Source organism: Lynx canadensis, chromosome C1 (genome assembly GCF_007474595.2).
Source record: "Lynx canadensis isolate LIC74 chromosome C1, mLynCan4.pri.v2, whole genome shotgun sequence".
NCBI lineage: Eukaryota > Metazoa > Chordata > Mammalia > Carnivora > Felidae > Lynx > Lynx canadensis.
Genome location: NC_044310.1, coordinates 160,570,531 through 160,592,054, shown reverse-complemented (window position 1 = coordinate 160,592,054; position 21,524 = coordinate 160,570,531). Strand labels below are relative to the sequence as shown.

At 46.5% G+C, this 21,524-nt stretch overlaps 1 protein-coding gene across 2 annotated transcripts in view; it reads right to left on the bottom strand.

Moving 5' to 3' along the window:
• Positions 1–17,593, bottom strand: part of ITGA6 (integrin subunit alpha 6) — a 76,757-nt gene extending 59,164 nt beyond the window's left edge. For both annotated transcript variants that reach the window (XM_030326861.2, XM_030326860.1), the window contains exon 1: positions 17,314–17,593. In XM_030326861.2, the coding sequence (XP_030182721.1) occupies positions 17,314–17,495 (182 nt within the window). In that variant the 5' untranslated portion in view covers positions 17,496–17,593. The remainder of the gene's footprint in view (positions 1–17,313) is intronic.
• Positions 17,594–21,524: the final 3,931 nt, after the last annotated feature.

Here is a 21,524-nt window from a genome sequence, read left to right as displayed (position 1 = left end):
TTCAGTTAACACACATTCCAACATGCCACTCTGACTTGCAAATAGTTTTTAACAAGTCTAAGTACAGGGGGAGCACAAATGCTGAAGCCATTAGGAATCCAACAGTTTGAATGTAAGACTGTCGATTGTAGGGGCACTTGGGTGGCTTAGTTGGTTAGGCACCGGACCCTCACTCAGGTCATGATCTCACGGTTCATGGGTTTGAGAGCCCCATGGGAGTCTGTGCTGACAGCTCAGAGCCTGGAGGCTCCAGGCTCTTCTTCAGATTCTGGGTCTTCCTCTCTCTGTCCCTCCGTCACTCACTCTCTGTCACTGTCTCTCTCTTTCTCTCAAAATTAATAAACATTAAAAACAATTTTTTTAAAAGACTGTTAATTGTAGTTGTTGAGAAGATTCCAGTAACCCCAATAGCAGGGTAGTAGTCTGTGACAGTATCAGATGGTAGGACATCATTCGTGATAGGCAGTCACGAAGAGCAGCCAGTCACTCCTCAAGAATCAACTATGTTCATGAAAACAATGCTGGGCAAACCACCATGCTGGGAATTGACCCTTGACTTAAGGTAAAGCAAAGCAGGGCATAAAGTTCTTCACTATAGCACTGCTTTTAACAGCAAAAGATTAGAAATTACTTGAACATCCAGACTGGTTAAATTAATCATGGCTCCCTCTTAAAACCGAATACTATGCAGACTTTAAAAATATCAAGGAGGGGTGCCTGGGTGGCTCAGTCAGTTGAGCGGCTGACTTTAGCTCAGGTCATGATCTCGTGGTCTATGAGTTCGAGCCCTGTGTCGGGCTCTGTGCTGATAGCTCAGAACCTGGAGCCTGCCTCGGATTCTGTGTCTCCCTCTCTCTCTGCCCCTCCCATGCTCATGCTCTGTCTCTCTCTGTCTCTCAATAATAAATAAATGTTAAAAAAAAATTTTTTTTTAAATACCAAGGAAGCTCTTTATTTACATCACACAAGCTCTAAAACATGTCAAGAGAAAAAAGCAAGGTGCAAAAGAATATATACAACATGTTACCATATGTGTAAAAAAAAAAAATGCATGTATTTGCTTATAAATGTATAAGTGCCTGTGCAAGGATTCACAACAAGCTGGTTAAACAACGGTTGACTCTGAGAAGTACAGAGTAACTGGAGACCAGGGGTGGGAGGGTGATTTTCACTTCACATCTTTTTGTAGCTTTTGTATGTGTACCTGTGACTATATTACCTATTCAAAAATAAACTTAAATGTGCTTTTAAAAATAACATCAGCCGATGAACACTGGGTCACTGAAAATCCTGCAGAGTAAAGGACAGAGATGGTCACGGAGGTTAAAATCCGTGCCTGGAAGTCATGAAGAAAGCAAAGCTCAGAACTGCAGAAGACAAGCTCACACATGCTATCTTTATGTAGGCAGCTGCAGGCAGGCAAAAGTCAAAAGCTGATTTTTACAGCCCATTCCAGAGGCATGAGGACACAGCAATAAAGAAGCATATAACCCGTACTGTGCTGGCCATCTGGGCATTACAATCAAGTCCACATGGAGGGCAGAAGTTGAAAGATACTGAGGAGAAGAAATCCAAACAACTGAGAAGGTGGACAAGCTTCCCGCCATGGTCAAGTGAGCTAGAGAGTAAAATGCATGGACACCAGAGAGGAAGCTGCACACTCATCATAAAAGTCCACACTGCTAATAGCATTCAGGGGAACATGTCAGCTACAGAGGAACATCGACACAATTCTCACTCCTCATATCCTCCTTTAGAAGGGAATGAATCTACCGAGTTCAGAGGCATCCCAATATACAGAGCTATTTATAAATAGCTGCTGGGTTTAAATGCCTTAGTCTTCCATGCTATGGACACTACCCAACCCTCTCCGCAGTAACCACCTGCTAAAGGGAGGAGCAGGAATGAGTCATGGCCTGAGTCAGGCACCTCACCTTTCGTCTAATCTACAGCATGAATGAGAGGAGTGTAGGCGACCAGGACTCCTGGTCCAGGAACATACCAGAGGGTGTGGGGATCCATACAGGGAACACATAACTGCTTCTGGATTTGTGGTCAAAGGCAAATCCAGGCCCAGCTCCTCATCAAGAAACGCTTAGCTCAGACTCAAGATGGCAGCTCTTTTTGATGAGAAAAGATTTTCAGAGAGGCTTGGTAGGACTTGAACAGATCTGCTTAAGCTTCTCTTATAAAAACAGAAGCATGGACTACACAGACCCCTGCTTGGGGGTGGAGGTGGAGGACGGGGTTCAAGTGTACAAAGACTTCTGGATGGAGGAGGGACACAGGGGCAGCTCCACCAGTGGCTGGCTACATGACCTACAACAAATTCTAGGCCTCCATTCCTTGATCCATAAAACAAGGGAGATGGTCTACCTTTCTAGATCATTTATTGGGTTCCTTGCCAACTTCTGCAGGTGATAAATAATTCCAGTGATAAAGAAATCCACAAAAGCATTATTGGGTGATATTACTAGAATACGCCCACTCTTTGTGTGCAGATGAAAACATCTATGGCTTGTGCATAGGCCTAGATTTCTTTTAAAGCACTTTTCTGTTTTATTTTGAGGAATGACGTGTGCCAGGCTCCACATTAAAGCCCCAGGAAGGCACAGGTAAATCAGACGCAATTCTGAGGGCCCACAATTCAGAACCATCAGTGAGTTTCTATTCTGACGGCTCCCAAATAGCTTACTAGAAATTCCATGATACACACATCAGTAAGAATAAAAAGAGTTTATTAAGCTAAACAGAATAGAGAAATTAGTCACTAGAAAAATCAAAGAGATGAAGAACAGAGAAAGAAAATAAAGCTGCTCCCAGGTAACAGATGAACATGGCTCTAAAGGAAGCTGGGGTTGGGGAGGTAGGAACAAGGAAAGAATGTGCAAGACAAGCTAATGATGACCATACTGCTAGGGACAGCTGTTAGTCTAATCTGATGTTCCCTGAACGAACACACACACACACACACACACACACACACACACACACACACTTCCTTTCAAACTTCAACCGGCAAATGTGCCACTGTCAGACCAAACCTCAACTCTGACCTGACCTCGGGGTGCCACTGAAATGGAGGTTTCATTCTAAAGCTGCTGAGTTAGGAAGAGCAGCAAGACGTAAGTGACAAACGAATACGGCCAGGCTTGGTATTTGCTGCGATTTTCTCTTTCACTCAGTTAGAAACTGAAAAACAATTACTTTAGTTTTTCAAAGGGCAGGTGTTGAGGAGACTGGGCGTTCCACACGTGGAGCTGGGAGCACAGCTGTGGGTCCAACCGGAGCACAGCCCTTCCGAAACTGGAAAACACACACTAAGCTGCGCAAGGGGGTTTTTAACTTCTACCGTAAATTTGTTAAACTTTTAATTCCGTTGCCACTAATCTACATTAGAATATTCTATCAGATGACAGGATGTAGCACAAGTCTCTATTTAGTTATTTTAAGTTTAGCGGGTCAATATTTTCTGGCCTCATAACATGGACAAGCTGATTTCTGGTGGCTCCAAAACAAGTTTAACAAGTACCAGGCGCGTCTGGGTGGCTCAGTCGGTTGGGCAGCCAACTTCGGCTCATGTCACGATCTCATGGTTTGGGGGTTCAAGCCCCGCGTCGGGCTCTGTGCTGACAGCTCAGAGCCTGGAGCCTGCTTTGGATTCTGTGTCTCCTCCTCTCTCTCTGCCCCTCCCCTGCTCGCACTCTGTCTCTCAAAAATAAATAAACATTGAAAAAAAATTTTTAAAAAGAAGTACCAAAGTATTCACAACCACGTGACTATATTTAACACTACCGAAATGTACACCTAAAAATCGTTAAGATGGTAAACAAAAGAACAGTACCAAAATGAAAGGATCATTCTTAAAAAAATGGTCATCCCACTTCCTGTTCTCTAGAAGTCTTTAATGTATTTGGGAAATTAAATCAACTCCAAGAGCTCAACCAGTACCACCGGGTACCCATTTCCATGAAATCCGAGCCAAAAAAGGACAAGCTACCAGCCTTGCTCTTAAGCAGCTCTCAAACCGGTAGGGATAATATCCATCAGGCAGACATTTATATAGAGTGCCTTCCATAGCAGGGGATCTGGCCAGACCAAGTAGGCAAACAGGTGTTGTCTTATGTGCAGACAACCATTCACCAGCGGAGGCTAACTTATGCTGACCTGGAGAATTCTAAGACTCGGCTGAAAGAAGTGCCATGCTCACTTGGAGTGTCCACAATTAGCAGGGTAAAAGGGCAACAGTGGCTATATACTTGCTGTCCTTATTCCAGAGAGACACTTAAAAACATAGGACACCGCTCTATTAAGGGCAAGATTATGTGGCCCATGATTAATTCCAAGAACAGCCTGCTTCACCAAAAGGTAGACGTGTAGGGCATAGCATTAGAGGGACTAGGCATCAGGCAGCCGTGTGCCAAGGCCCTCACTGCCATTATCTAGCTGTCACTATTCTAGGTCTCAGCTGTCCCTCTATAGAGAGGAGGCTGGTGGGTGCTTCTCAACCACTTCTACGAAAGCAGTGAATGACCAGGGAGAAGGTGAACATGCACGGGGGCATAGCCCAAAATGCCTAAAAGCTTAAACTGTCTTTAAAGCCTCATGTTTTAGGTTAAAAACTTACATATATTTCATTCTGCACTAGAAAGAGATAACCTTTTTTTTTTTTTTTTAATAACTCACCACCATGCTGCCTCAGGGAGATGTTCTGTAATTAATTTGTGGCACACCCCAGGGCAATAGAGGATAAGGTCCTGATGAGTCATCCTCTTGCATAATTTCAGAGACAGTCTATTTCCTTTTAGATTCAGATTTACCTCAAGCTACCTAGTTAGCCTATACCACTTGTCTTGTGAGAAGAGGCTGAAAATTGGCAGTATTTTAGACTCCAAAGGGTTATTTAGTCTAGTTTTCTACCTTCTTGACAATTCAACGAGGCCCTAAGTCACTCTGACTGGATACACACCGTGGTACACTAGATACGTTAACCAGGATTACAAAGACAATCAACCAGGCCCCAGGAGCAGGAAGCAAGGCGACAGCACTCCTGCTGTGCTCCTGGCTCACTGCCACCCTGCACAGCACATCCCTGCCTGCCGATGCCCTGATGCCTACAGCGGGAGGATGATGGACACATGGGCACTACGCCATCCTAGACCGTTCCAGATCCTGGAGCTGCATATACTCCCATATGGGTGATGTTCACTCAACACCTAATACGAGCCTTGTAAGAATTGAACAAAATAAAAAGCTGCAGTTTTCTGCAGCTCAAATATAGCACAAGGAACTAGAGATGGCTAAAGGATTTTGATGTGTTGCCATTTTCTCTTCCTTCTTCCAAGTCCCATGTTTCCCTTTCTTCTCCTCAAGGCGAGACTATAGTTCCTGTCTGCCTACGGACAGCCCCCAACTCCGGTGACAGCCCTGCCCGTGGGGCAACTTCACCTTTGACCTAACCCCCCAGAGGAGCATCTGCTGCCTGCCAGACTGTCAAGACAAGATCACTACAGCAGCCTTTACCACTAAGGGGCCCACAACAGTAAAAGATGATGTTGACTGGATGTGCCAGGCACTATGCCAAGAGCTTTATCCTCACTGCATTCCCTCTTCACAACCCTATGGGGTAGGTACCATTAGTACCTCCACCTTCCTGAGGAGGACAAGCAACCCGCCCAAGGTCAAATCCACAGAAAGTGAAGAAGCGGGGATTCCAATCCCACATTCCTCTATCTCTAGAATGGAGTTCTTACCCCTGCAAGGCAAACTTCTACACAGGTATTGAGTAACGTTGGGCTAATGAGCTACTGTTATTGATGAGAAATGAGAAGCAACCAGAAAAAAACCTCTCGCAGCCTCCCACCAGGACAAGAACCCACCGGCCTGCATCTGTACGCCCTTACTCTGTGGTATGATGAGCCACCTGTGCTGTGGTCCCAGCTAGCACACTGACAACCCTCCCCTCTCCTACGCTCACTTTGCCTTTTCTACTCAATCATCCTCATCAATGGCCCAGCTCACTATCAATTGCTCCCACCATAAAAATAATAAAATTCCCTCTTGACCCCATTTTCTCCTCCAGTTCTTGCTCTGTTCCCCTCTTCAACAAAATTTTGACTTCCTACTTTTTGTCTCCAATTCCTCTTCTATTCTCACTAACCCACTCCAGCCAGGCATGGCTCCCAGACCTCCACAAGTGCTCTGATCAGGTTGCGGATGGCCTCCACATTGCTATCCCAGTAATCAGCTCGCAGTGTCATTGACACAACTGATGGATCATCTCCTCTCCAACATGCCTTCATCACGTGACTTCCAGGAGAGCACATCTACTCCTGCTTACTAGCCATGCCCCCCTTCTCCCTAACCCCTGCACAGGAGTACCCTAGAGCTCTGCCTTTAGACTCTACTCCCACTCCCTTGACCTCATTCATCATTCAGTCCACCAGGAGGCCCAGGACTGTACTGTTTGTATCTCCCACCCAAACCTCCCCAACTTAACTTCACACTTCTTCAACAGCCAACTCAACACCTCCACTGGGGTGTCTCAACCTCTCAAACCTAACGTGTCTAAAATCAAACTCCTGCTCTTCCCCCAAAATCCATTCCTCTTATGCTCTGTCCTAAACCATCATAGGACAACTTTATCCTTCCAGGTGCTCAGCCCAAAAACCCTGAAGATACTGTTTTCTTCTCTCTCTTGCTTCGTCCTATTGACTCCATTTTGAAAATAGATCCAGAATCCAATCATTTGCAACCACGTTGGTCCAAACTACCATCATCTCTTATCTATTATTACAGGAGTCTCTTAATTAGTATCACCACATCTATCCTTGCCCTCATAGAGTCTATGCTCAATCCAGCAGCTAGAGAAAACCATTTAAAATCTAAGTCAGAACATGTCATATTCTTCTCAGAACCCTCCAATGGCTTCCCACCTCAGTCAAGAGTAAAGCCAAAGTCTTTCAATGATCTATGAGGTTCTGCACAATTTGCCTTCAAGGAAAATACAGGCTTCCTTGCTGTTCTTAATTTGCTAGGCATGCTTCTGCCCCAGTACCTTTGCACTTGGTGTTCTTGCTGCCCAAAACACTCTTTCACCCCAATACTGTCATGGCTTGCAGTTTTGCCTTCTCAGTGAAGTCCTCCCCGGCTGACCTACTGCCAAACAACCCCCCAGTTCCTTTCTCCACTTTCTTTTCCTCTGTATTGCTTACTACCTTCTAACATAATACCCCTATTTGTCTGTCTCCCCCAAGAGAACTAAGCAGGGATTTTATCTATTTAATTTGCTGCCATAGCTCCTGCACTAGAACAGTGCCTAATACATAGTAAACGCTCATTGAGTATCTGTTGAACTTACAACTTCTATAGCAAAACCCCAAAAAAGTTGATTATGGTTTCTCCTAGACGTCCAGAGCACGTTCCCCTCTAAGTTTTTACTTGCTCGTCATGGTAAAGTAAGAAAAAAAAAATCCCTTTAAGTTGAAACATAAACTATACATTTATACATAAATGTGCACACATAGAAATAAATGAGCTTACAAAAGATCAATTTCTTACCCTACAACAGTGAAAAACCTTCTCAGACGGCTTCTGGATCATGGTGCTGTCGAACTTGGGGGATTCTCATCTTGCAGCCCTCACCTCCTGGGATCATCCTGAGTGAGGAGGCGTCTCCACGTCTCCACCCTCAGTTAATAATCTCTGTAGCAGCCCTGGGCCCTTTCTAAATATAAGGCTTAGAAAATACATGTCTTTCTGAACTGGCTGATAGGATATGGTATCTCAATTGGCTTTACCATGTCCTAAGCATTAAAACTCTTTTCCAGCTGGCCCCCAAAGCCCTCCCTTGGGCTTTGGATCATCTAAATCAGTACCCGCCTTCTCCAGGTCCTCTATCCTTGAGCCTCTAAAAGGCCCAACAGTGTCCAGGCCTACCTCTTGTATTTGTGGGTTCATGTGAGACCTCTTCATTACCCAGCTCTTTAAGTCACCTCTCAACTTTTTCTGAATATTGTCCTAAGTGTTGGCACCTAGGCCAGGTCCCACTAGCAGCCAGAAGGCCTCAAGGGCAAGTGCCATTTTCCTAGAATTATGTCTTTACGTATCGACCTGATCACATCTGAGTCTCTTTAAGCTTCTCCTTGTTTGAAAACTCTTAGGTTTATTTGTGTCACAGCAAAGCTGGATTCCTTAAGCCCCAGTCAATTGGTTTTCAACACTTCTCTTCACCCCACATATTTTATTTTTTTTTAATTTTTTTTTAACGTTTATTTATTTTTGAGACAGAGAGAGACAGAGCATGAACAGGGGAGGGTCAGAGAGAGGGAGTCACAGAATCTGAAACAGGCTCCAGGCTCTGAGCTGTCAGCACAGAGCCCGACGCGGGGCTCGAACTCACAGACTGCGAGATCATGACCTGAGCCGAAGTCGGCCGCTTAACCGAGCCACCCAGGCGCCCCTCACCCCACATATTTTAAACATCTTTTCCTACTGATCTCCAATCTCACCAGAGCCTTGCAGAATTCTGAACATGTCCATTTCACTTCAAAATACCCTCGTTCTCGGGGCGCCTGGGTGGCTCAGTCAGTTAAGCGTCCGACTGCGGCTCAGGTCATGATCTCACAGCTCGTGAGTTCGAGCCCCGTGTCGGGCTCTGTGCTGACAGCTCGGAGCCTGGAGCCTGCTTCGGATTCTGTGTCTCCCTCTCTCTCTGCCCCTAACCCACTCGCATTCTGTCTCTGTCTCTCTCGAAAATAAATAAACACTAAAAAGAAAAAAAAAAAAGTTAAAAAAAAAAAAAACCTTGTTCTCATGAGAGGGTCCTACACTGCCAGTTGGAGGGGGCTCAGACCATCATCTGACAGATGGATCAGTGGAAAAGGGACCCAGGAAGGGCTGCTTACTCTCCTCAGCAAATAGAAAGAAAAACAGGACTTCAAAATCCCACTGCTATCAATCAAGCGGTCCATTCACACCAGGAATAACCATCCCACAGCCCTGGCTGTGACTCACCTTGATGAGGATCCTCTTGCTAACTTTAGATCATGCTGCTTTATCAATGGCAGTATATCCTAAAGAGAAGGGCTCTAATTCTGCAAAGACAAGAGGCTATTTGGCTCAAGAGACTTCTAGTTCAGTGACATCCTACCCTTATGGGCCTGAAATGTTTACCATCATTTGTACACTTCCCCCCACACCCACGCTTAAAATAACCTCAGTACAAATCGATGTCCTTTACAAAATGAAGAAACTACAGTGACATTGGTATCACCAAACAAAGCAAACAGAGACCTTGGGTAAACAGGCATTACTCTGTGCTCCGTTTATTCTTCATCTCATTAACCAGCGTGCCCCTTTCACATTATTCCAAAGTTTATTTTTATTTCTATGCTTCCAGGCTTAGAAAGCATATTTTGCTAAAAGGTTTTCCTATACTATATCTGAAGTGGTTCTTCAAAAAAAAGTAATCTTCGGATTGTACGACACGCAAAATATATGTTGCTGGTTAGCAAATAAACATGCGAGCGGACATCTGTGGCTTCATGGTACTTGCTTTTGCCTTCCACGCTTGCTTCAGTAACGCTTGCCCCACCCCCCTAACTCAGAACAGCCTTCTGTGCAATTTCATTGGTTTTAGAGTCTTAAACGTTTTCTAAAGTCTTTCTCCCAATTTGGGATTAGGCAAAGTGACAACAGTAACTGACCCTAGCATCCAGCATGTGTGTGGGAGAGAGAGAGAGAAAGACACAGACACACAGCGAGAAAGCAAATTGGGGTCTGACCGGGCTACCCTGTGGCCTGTGAAAGAAGTCATTCTACACGCAACACCAACTATGGAGTAAACTGACTTGGGATTGTCTTGCCTTCTTTACCCATAACCAGAAAAGCCAGACAGCAGCAGATTAGATGGTGATCATTCCACCCTGTTATTAGGCTAATAGGCACGGACACTTGTGAAGAACCAATCTACCTGTCCTAGTTCAGGGCTAATTAACAATTAGTCTCTTAATTTAGTTCCAAGGGATCACTCATTTCCAATTCCAAGTGCCAGCTTAAGAAACAGAAATCTGCTAGAACATTACTTCCACACTTTGTCCGTGCACCTTCAACGTTAAGCAGCTTCACTGTGAACCATCAGACCCAGCTTTGCACAAACAGATCCAGCTTTCCTACCATACATTAATGCCAAAGGACCAGGAAAATAAATCATCATCAACCCTGCCCTGGGGGAAGTGCAAATTACCCAGTCTCCCAAGGATAAGGATGAGGGGGTACTTCCAAAGTCAGAGGTCTGAGAAGATCTGGAAACCGAACAGTTGGTGTTCCTTATTAACTGCATCCTGCAACGTCACAATCCACGCTCCAAGGGTATCCTGTGCACAAAGTCACTGCCCGCCCAGCACCTCACTGTCCCTGCACCAGTCTGCCTCCTGATCTCCACATAGTGAAACCACACCGGTATTCATCTACTGCTTGGCAGCTACCAAAAGACTACGAGGCACAGTTCCTCGGAGATGTACTTTCCAAACATGATAACTACAGAATGGAATTAAAGGGAGGATGTACACTTAACCATGATCAAACTCAAACCCAAAAGGAGAAACCACATGCTGCACAGGCCAAGAAGGATGCAAGATGTAGATTGAGAACCAACCTGCCCAACAATGTGCCATGGTCACTTCACCTCCTTACAGCCTTGGTTTCCACATTTATTTAACAAACACCAAGTGCTTATTCTGGGCCAGGACTAGTCTAAGGTACAATTATCCTCCTTTACAATTGTGTAAGGAGAGCATAGACAGATTAGATATTGTGATTTGAAGTAAGAAATACATATGTTTGGGGGTGCCTGGGTGGCTGAGTTGGTTGAGCGTCTGACTTCAGCTCAAGTCATGATCTTGCAGTTCGTGAGTTCGAGCCCTGCATGGGGCTTGCTGCTGTCAGCATGGAGCTGGCTTCAGATCCTTTGTCCCCCTCTCTCTCTGCCCCTCCCCTGCCTGGGCGCTCATGCTCTCTCTCAAAAATAAACATTTAAAAAAGAAATACATATATTTCGTCTTTATCCATGGTTCCTTTTGGACCACACTTTAAGGATGGGGGCTGACTGCCATGAGAACCAACTGCTTGATTAGAGGGTTGGAACTTCCTAGTCCTACCCTCCTGACCTCCAGTTAAGGAAAGGGGCTGGAAGCTGAGGTCAATCACCAATAGCCAATGACTTAATCATTCATGCCTATGTAATGAAGCCTCCTTAAAAACGCAAAAGGATGGAGTTTGGAGAACCTCTGCTTAGTGAACATGTAAAAATTTAAGGGAGGGTGGCACACCTGGAGAGGGCATGGAAGCTCGGTGCCCTTTCCTCATCCCTGTCCTACGCACCCCTTCCATCTGGCTGTTCTTGAGCTGTACTTTTTTTATAATACACCGGTAATCTAGCAAGTAAAATGTTTCTGAGTTCTGTGAGCCATTCCAGCAAATAAATTAACCCAAGGAGAGAGGTCATAGCAACCTCCAATCTACAGCTCATCCATCACAAGCACAAGTGACAACCTGGACTTGGGACTGGCATCTGAAGTGGGAGAAGGCAGTCTTATAGGACTGAGTCCTTAATCTGTGGGATTTGATGCCATCTCCGGGTAGATGGTGTCACAACTGGATACTGTAGGATTACCCAACTGGTGGTGTGTGGGGAAAAAGCCCATACATTGGAACCGGGTGCAGAATTATAGCTGTCCTGCACAATGTCATAGCTAGTAAATGGCAGAGCAGAATTTCATCCCAGCTGACTCTAGGCTCCAGCTGGGAACTAGACTATAGCTCTAGGATCTGTTCTTACCCACTACATTATGCTATCTTCTGTGTAAAAAAAGGAAAGCTCATCTGGCTCAAACCTAGAAAACTTTAAGAGCAGATTCTTGGATCACATCCACATACAGTAGACCTGGGATGAGCCTAGAAGTGTATGTTTATATAAGTTACCCTGATGGCCAACAGGTTTAAGAATCCCTAATATTCTGGGGCACCTGGGTAGTTCAGTTAAGTGACTGACTCTTGATTTCAGCTCAGGTCATGATCGCATGATCTTGAGATTGAGCCCTTCATCAGGCTCCATGCTGAGCGTAGAGCCTGCTTAGGATTGATTCTCTTTCCTGCATGCATGTGTGGATGCTCTCTCTCTGCCCTTCCCCTGCTTGTGCACACACACATGCACACTCTTTCTCCCAAATAAACTTAAAAAAAAAAAATCCCTAAGGTTCCTTGCAAATATAAAGTTATTTGATTTTCAAGTTGTACACAAACACAGAAGGGTAAGAAAGAACGGGGGCTGGCCTTGCCCCTGGTGCCCATTACTGCAGCTGAGTCTTGACCACCCTCCCAAGAAGCCGTCCGAATTTGTTTCTGACACAAGGTCCCAACCAAATCACAACTGGGATCTAGACTATAGCTCCCACTGGAGGAAGTTAACAGCTTCCCCACCATGGCCCCTAGAGTTACACATATCCAAGATTCCCTTACCAGCCATGAATAACTAAAGCTTTAGCCATCAATTCACTAGTACCCTCACATGCTTACTCCCATTTGACCCATGCACATCCTTGCCAAGTGCTTTCAGGATCTTGTTCTACAGCCATCATCTCTATCTAGTCTCATTATAACAACCAACAAATCCTAAGAACCCACTGCAGTGTGGGTCAGCCACCTTTAAGGCAAAAATCAAATGTAATTTAAAATCACTCCTGAAAATCCCTTAGCTGGGACTGGAATCCTTGAAAATTCAAAAACCGAGAATGAAGGTCTTGGATGCCTATTATGCCTATTATGCTTCCCTTTCCTTGGGGGTAGCAGAGTCCAAGGGCTACTTTGAGCAGGGAATGGCAAGGGGTTAAATAAAGGGATTTCTTTCTCTCTCTACTCTGAGCTGAAAGAGTGGATTTCACAAGTTACATTGACTGTGTGATAGGACTTCATGGTATTTTCAAGGCATATGCTAGGTGCTATCAGGCAAAGAAATGAACATAAAACCCCTGCCCTCACATTACCTATAATCCAGCTGGGGAGACTGGTTCATCCTTTGAAAATGGTAGATAACAGTTAAACACAAAACCATCAGAACTGTCAGACACATGATACTAAGTGCTACAGATTTCAAAGAAGAAATTGCTATAGTGTAGGTTGGGCTCAAAAGGCTTTCATGGAGAAATTTAAACTGGCTCCTGAGATATGATTATGTTCTTTCTTACGATGGGCTGCCTGAGAACCAATCAGTGTTCCACATAAAACCGACCTGGTCAGCTAAACATACAATAGTATTTTCTATTACGTCTCCACTATCCCTCTTGAAAGTGCCAAATAATTCACCGGCCAATTCTGTCCACAGTAGTATGTGGAGCCCAGGTCCCGGGGTAACCATGTGCCATAGCTCGAGTTCCATTTGGTTACCAAAGCTTAAACTAAATCTTAATGTTATTGTTATGCTAAAACAGAGTACAACTAAGAACACACAGTGACTGCTTCTTTACAAATGTGGAGAGTCTTACAAGAGCATTTAACCTGACTCTTAACAAATTATTCATACCATGGGTACTCTGATCTGTTTTTCAAACCCTAAGTCATTACCTGGTTGGTCTCACACCACCCTGTGTTAAAATTAAACTGGTCTATTTCTCCTTCTTGCGGAGTCCTAAGATCTCTAAGTCTCCCTGCCCATTTTGGAGCTTTCTCTAATCTCAGGACTCAAGGTGACCGAGCACAGTCCCTGGATGCTGGCCCTGGGCCACATGGCACTGTGAATGCACTCAAGAAAGCAAGCGCTAAGGCATACATCTTGGATGCAACTCTGAGCCCTGGCTGGCTCCAGCCACCCCTCACTGGGCTTTTTTCAGAAGGGGAGGGAATAAGAGGCAAAGAAAGAAGAACCCGGAAGCTGATCCAAGGCCAGCTGGATAAGGGTCAATTAGAAGAGAGTCCAGGCACAGATACTTAAACAGATAGCCCCGATTCACATGGAAAGCAGTTTAATAAATCAACATAACACAGTGCGTTTCCAAAACTCAGATGCCGGCCAATTCCTCCAGGTCTGAAGGACATTTCTGACTTTTCCTTTAGGAGATGGCATGAGCACAAGTCAGAAACACCAAGTTCAAATCCAGATTCTATTCAGATTCTGAACCAGTTGTGAGACTTTAGACATTTCCTAACTTTCAGCTTCAGTTTCTTCATCTATAAAGGGAGTCAGTCGGACTAGATGACCTCTAGTTAATGATTTTTAAAGCAGGAGCATCACTAGTCTGAGAAAAATCAAAAGCAAACATCACAGAGTCAGAAGGGACAAGGGGCCTGGAGAGCCTCTGGAAGATGATGAGGATCAAAAAGTTCCCCAAAAGAAGATAATGGGCGAGGAAAAACCCAGAACTGCTCTACAAGAATTGCACTTACAGATTTCTTCCTTCTAGTTTCTGCTTTATAGTCAAACATAGATCCGTCTCTTCCAAGAAGAGCTAAGGGTGATGATTCATAGAACGGACATACCCACAGGTGTCATCCTGCACCATCTACCTGGCAGGGGTGGTAACTCAACCTTAAATATCTAAGAGAAACGAAAGATCCCAAGGAGTGCAGACCCTGACCTCGGTAACTCAGACGACTATCTCATCATCGTTTGGAGTCTCAAACTTCCTTAATGCACAGCCTAAAACCGTGACTGAAGTTTTATAGTCTCTAGGTCAGTTTTATAGTCCCCAAAGTCCTGGGAACACCCAACATGTCCCAAGGCTCTCAGATACGTTATTCTGTTATAAAATCTTAACTTGAGTTCAATTGGTGTTAAATATTTAAATAACACTGTAGAAAATTTAAGTCACAAAAATCTATGACAGTTTCGATAACAGTGCATTCATCTGATATTCCCACACATCTTTACTTCTCCTGCCTCAATGAAGTCCCTTGGTCAGCAAATCCACTTTTTGTTATCAGTCTAATTATGACCAATTAAAGTTAAACTGCTTTGAACACAGGTTTCATAAATGTAACTTAAGAGTTTACAATATCCATCACGCCACCTACAATAATAAACTTTGGCTTTGCTCTTTGGCAGTCACAATCAGAATGGTTAACACCAGTCCAATAGCTGGCACATAGTAGGAACTGAATTAGTGCTTCTAAATTTATCAGCACTAACAGCCACTTAGTCAGCAAGTACCCATGCCAGGCAGGAATTGAGCACTGTACGTGCTATCTCTTAATCCTTACAATAACCTTATTAAGCAGTAATAGCTCCATTTTACAGATAAAGAAACTAAGGTTCAAAATAAATTAACAGCTGCTACATGGTCCAGAAGGAATATGAGCTCAGGCCTCTCTCACTGGTTCCCTGAAATACTCCCACTGAACTTTTCTATAGAGTGCAGAGTTTAGGACACTGGACCAGAAGTTGTGGGGTCTCAATCTCACTGGCTGTTATTTACACCCACAACTGTTACAGTCAAAGGTGACAACTGATGTGATTATGGCCTGTGTGTGTGGTTTTCCCGGGAGGACCAAAGCTGCTCCTGAAGCTGGAATACTTTACCAAAAGAAGGGGAGGGGACTCTAACAGCAGTAACAAGTTTTAGCAGGCATGCTTCGTAGTGACAGAGATTCCTGGCTAAAGTCACATTTTGCAAGTCTCCATCCCAGATATTTCCTTGCCCCAATACTTCCCCTTCACAATGTTTGCTTGAACAAGTATTCCAAGGAAGCCATCACCTTCAGTAGGCGTCAGGTCAAGAGAATACCAAGCAGAACGTATTCCCTCCGCTGGCCCACAATCATTGCTGCACTAACCAGTTCAAACTCTCCATATGGGTGGAAGTACATTTACACACTAAGTATTCAGAAACACTAAACGTCATCCATTAACTGAGGTAACAGAAACCACCTTTCATTTCAGATTTACAGCTTGACAATTATTTCTACTAAAAGAAGGCAGAGTATAAGCAGTTGGCCAGCCCTCAGACCACCAGCCCTGGGCCTCCCCACCCCCTACTAGTTTCTTTGCTTCACTAGCAGGTGTTATCAGAAAATCCTGACTTTAAGATTCACCAATTCTGAAGTTCTTAACTCAGAAATCAAAAGGTTTCCTCCAGCTCTAGAATCCCATTCGTCTCTCATAAACACAGTCTTCTCTTTACTGGGGCTGCACTTTGTTTTCTCAGGTCTGTTGGTCCTGGAAGGGCTTCGGTTCCACTAAAAGCCTTGAGGGAGGAGGGACCTTCTGTGAGTTTATTTTTCGGTAGTACAGATCAAGAATGAAGGCCCACAGCGATTAGGTCGGACTAAGCTCCCAAACCCTCTCCAGCCTAAATAGTTTGATCATGTGGGAACCAACACCGTCTAAGAAAGAAAAGGAGAAGCTAAGCAGTGCCAGTCTCCACTTTCTCCCGGGAGGAACACCGCTATGCTATGGTGGGGGAGGGGGGTCATTTCCAAACCTTGTTTGCAAAGCCCCAGCCCAGATCGGACATTTTGCTTTAACCCTTCAGCTTGGGCCTGCCCAGTGCAGGGGCCCAAAGTGTCTTGAGGTACCCCCCGCCGGGCGCTTTGGGGCCTGGGCGGGGGACCGGGAACACCACTCATAGGGGCTTGTTTTCTCAGCTGATCTTAGTCAAGAGAACAGGTGCTTGGTCAATTTCATCTTTTTTTTTTTTGGGGGGGGGGGAAAGTTGGGGTGTAAGAGTAGCTCCCAGAGGAGCGCCCGCCGTTCAGAGAAAGCCACGCAAGACAGGATAAAAAGTGGCTTTCCAACTTCTGCCGGGCTCGCGAGTCTTCAAGGAAACCAGGTAGTGTGTGCGGTTGGGAAAGGCCTGGATCTTTCCGAACAACGCTCCCAGCAAGCCCACAGCAGCGATGCAGCGACCCTACACCCCGGGTCACCCTCGCCCCAAACATACACGTGAAGCTCAGCAAAGCGTGCCACCTGCCGGGTTCCCAGCAAACATGCCCGGAGGGAAGGACCTCCGGAAAGCACTTTTGTTTAAAAAGAAAAAAAAAAAAAAAAGTAAACTCTCCCGGGGCCGAGGACAGCCCCGCCTGGCACCGGGGCCGGGGTCCGCGGGGCTCGGCCCTCGGGTCCTCCGGCTTCCAAGGCCAAATGGGGGGAGGCGCCGCGACGGGCGGGGCGGCGAGCAGCGGGCCGCGCTCCCCCGGGGGCCGGCAGAATCCCGGGCGGGGCAGACGCACGAGTAGGGCTGGCTGGCGGGAACGCGGCGCGCCCTCGCCCCTGCTCGCGCGCAGGCCGGCGCCCTGGCGGGGGTGGGAAGTCGGGGAACTTACAGCCGCCTGTCCTCGGGCTTCTGCTGCCAGTGCATGGCCAGCGAGAAGCCGAAGAGGCTCCCGGGGTCCCCAGTTTTCCGGATCACATTGTCCTCGCGGGTGTCCAAGTTGAAGGCGGCGCCGAGCCGGGGCAGGAGACCCGCGGACAGGTAGAGCAGCCACAGCTGCCCGGCGGCCGCCATGGGCGGGCGCAAGTGGAGAGGAGCGGGAGCCGCGGCGGCCGCCCTGCGCTCGGGGCCGGGTTCGAGGCTGCCGCGCTGCTGCTGCTGCTGCCGCTGCTGCCGCCGCCGCCGCGGCCACCTTAGTCTCCTCCGGCCACCGCGCCCGGCCCCACCCCCGGGACGAGCTGCGCACTCCGCCTGGCCGCTCCCCCTCGCGGGCAGCTCCCGGTGGCTGAATGAGCCCGTTGTTCTCTGGAGACTCACAGGCGTTTTATCAAGTGACGAGGACGCCGGCCCCGCCCCTCCCCACCCCTCTGGCCCCTCCTCGCGCGCCCGCCACCCGGCCCGCAGCCGGCACCTTCCCGGCCGGCCCGGCTGCGCTGCGTCCCCGCGCTGCCCCTCCCCGGCCGGCCCCTGGCCGCTCCGGCAGCCTCCTACCTGGCCCGGAAGCCGGAGTGGGAGACTGGAATTGGGGGGTGGGCCTTGAGCTCTCGGCCCAGCAGCCCCGTCTGGGGGGTCCTTCGGGAAAGAAGCACTGGGAATTGTGGTTGCAATTCGGCACCGAGCCAGAAAGGCGTTTACTATCTGTTAGCAAGGAGTCTTGCCGGTGTTGCGCCGGCACTGATCGCCTTAAGCAGCGGATTCTCGCCGACCCAAGCCCACGTGCAAATGCGCACTTCATTCAGTTCACAAGTGTTTATGGAGCGCTTAACGCGTGCCAGATACTCGGGGAAGGGAGCTGCATGGATTGTTTTCAGCCCTCAAAGAACTAACCGTCAAAAATGATCATAGCCCAAACTTTGATGGTGCTATACAATTTACAGCTCACAGCTATTATCTCATTTAACCCTCCGAACACTCCTATGAGATGGGTATTTCTTTTGCAGATGAGAAAAACTCAAGCTCAGCCTGGACCCAGAGCACCCAGGGAGGGATCTGACCAGGTGAAAAGGAGAGCTTTTGGGAGAAGTCACACTGGTATCAGCAATTTGAAACTTGGTTTGTAGGTGCTCTGAAGCTGAGAAGAAGCCCCTCAACAGTAAAGGATGGGTGTTTAAGGTGGTACCGACAAGGGCTCAGGAGCCCTTCTCTCCTGCCCCCCAAATTGCCGGGACTAGGTCCCCACCCAGAGTCAGCTCTGAGCTCTGTGTGGGTGGCCTAAAGGCTCCTGCCTCCAGAGCATGGGTGGGGCCTCCAGTGAGGTGTTGATCTCTGGGGCAACTTTATCCCCAGGGATTCTTAACCAGGGAAAAGAGAATTCAGAGTTACTGTGAAATTTGGATGACAAAAAAAATTTTTACATTTTTATTTTCACTAACCTCTAATTGGCATTTAGCATTTCCTTCCTTTATGAAGGTAGGCAACGCACCACGGGCAGTAGGATAAGTACCTATGCTTTAGTCTCGAGTAGAACCCATAGATTTTTTTTACATCACATCATAGTTACAATATCTTCAATTACAGTCATTAGATAGACCCTCCACTAGATCTTGTTGTGCAATAGGTCAATTAAAAAGTATATAGGGGCGCCTGGGTGGCTCAGTCGGTTAAGCTTCTGACTTCTCTCAGGTCATGATCACATGGTTTGTGAGTTCCAGCCCCGCCTGGCTCTGTGCTGACAGCTCAGAGCCTAGAGCCTGGAGCCTGGAGCCGGCTTCAGATTTTATGTCTCCCTCTCCCTTTGCCCCTCCCCCACTCTTGTCTCGCTCTCTTTCTCTCAAAAATAAATAAACATTAAAAATCTTTTATGAACACGTCAGGAGACTATAGATGCTGGAGAGGATGTGGAGAAACGGGAACCCTCTTGCACTGTTGGTGGGAATGCAAACTGGTGCAGCCGCTCTGGAAAACAGTGTGGAGGTTCCTCAAAAAATTTAAAAAAGATCTACCCTATGACCCAGCAATAGCACTGCTAGGAATTTACCCAAGGGATACAGGAGTGCTGATGCATAGGGGCACTTGTACCCCAATGCTCATAGCAGCACTTTCAACAATAGCCAAATTATGGAAAGAGCCTAAATGTCCATCAACTGATGAATGGATAAAGAAATTGTGGTTTATATACACAATGGAATACTACATGGCAATGAGAAAGAACGAAATCTGGCCTTTTGTAGCAGCGTGGATGGAACTGGAGAGTGTTACGCTAAGTGAAATAAGTCATACAGAGAAAGACAGATACCATATGTTTTCACTCTTATGTGGATCCTGAGAAACTTAACAGAAGACCATGGGGGAGGGGAAGGAGAAAAAAAAAGAGGTTAGAGAGGGAGGGAGCCAAAACATAAGAGACTCTTAAAAACTGAGAACAAACTGAGGGTTGATGGGGGGTGGGAGGGAGGGCAGGGTGGGTGATGGGTACTGAGGAGGGCACCTGTTGGGATGAGCACTGGGTGTTGTATGGAAACCAATGTGACAATAAATTTCATATCAAAAAAATTTTTTTAAGTATATGTACTGCTACAATGTAAGTTTCTTAACATTTTGTTAATTTATCTCAATATAATTGGTTTCCTTTGTAATCCCATGTATTTTATTTTATGCATTTAAAAACCTTGTTCTGAAAAGGGATTCGTGGTCTTTGGCAGCCTGCCAAAGGGGTCCCATGGCATGAAAAGGTTTCAGAAGTGCTAGCCTGAGGCTCTTGGAATGCCTTGGGGAGGCTGTCTTGGAATCTGATGTCCCTGCATTGGAAAGGGAAGCAGAGCACAGCCCCAGGGAAGAGCTGGAGCACTGTGTGTGCACGTGGGGATGGGGATAGGGATGCCCCTTCACCTCAAGGAGTATTTGTACCAAGGGAGCAGCCCACACCGCACAAAACTGCCTGAACACCATCAAGGGTCCACGGGTGGTAACAACTGCCAGAGTGTGTCCCTCAGGTAAGAGGGGCGTGTCCTACTTCTCTTCCAATCAATAACTCCAGTCAAGTATTGTCAAAAGTGGGGTGCAGAGGACTTCAACAGGAATTCCACAGAGGGGAGGGACACAATTCGGTCCATTAACACTTGGCTTTTCCAAATTCTAGAGGCCACCTGCTTTTCCTTGGCTTATGGCTCCTTCCTCCACCTTCAGAGCCAGCAGTGTAGCACCTTCAAACAGAGTCTATCCTCTGACTCTGCTTCCATTATCACATCTTCTCTAACTCTGACTCCCCTGCCTCCCACTTTCCCAAAAGGCCTCCTGTCATTAGCACCAGGCCCACCAGATAATGCAAGATAATCTCCCCATCTCAAGCTTCTTTATGACATCTACAAAGTTCCCTTCGCCGTGTGAAGTTACATAGTCACAGTTCTATGGACTAAGACGAGGGCATCTTTGGGGGCCAGTATTCTGCCAAAAATAGCCACTCAGCTGGTTAGTCCGTGACCAACAAGCTACTGGGCAGATATCTTCCCAATAGATATCCAAGCATGTGCTGGTTACAGCACCTTGTGTCTACTGAGCCCCTTGTGTAACTTGAACTCCAGTGCTTGTAACCACATCATTGGCAAGGAAGGATGATGCCGCAGATGGAGGGTCAAAACATAGCCCAGGATTCTAGAATCCTGGAAGTATGGTCCTTCCATCTGGCAGGTACCACATCCCAGGTGCATTCATTACCCCATCAAATTCTTGTTGCTTTTCATGGTGTTTTGAATTGAGTGAATAAACCATGTGATTTGAGCATCTCAAAAAGAAGTGGGGTGCAGTGAATTCAAATTCAGTGGGCAAGGCTGAAGATCACACTGTTTTAACAAATGCGTAATAACCGTGGTAAGATTGAGAAACTGTTGGAAACTAATTGAGAAAGCTAAGGAAAACATCTGTATTATGATGTTTCATGCAAGATAGCCTTTCTTCTTCATGTTGAACACCTACTATTCCAGAGAAACAGATCGGAGCTATTACAGTGAGAGTACAGTGAGCCTCACTGCAAGCTGGTATTCAGGGAGAGCCACTGATGCAGCTGTACTGGTTGCCCTTGTTTTTTTTTTAAGTAACTCTTTGTTTTTTTAATTTTGAAATGCGACTCGATTTGACACCTGACACTGTCCAGCGTAACAACGCTTC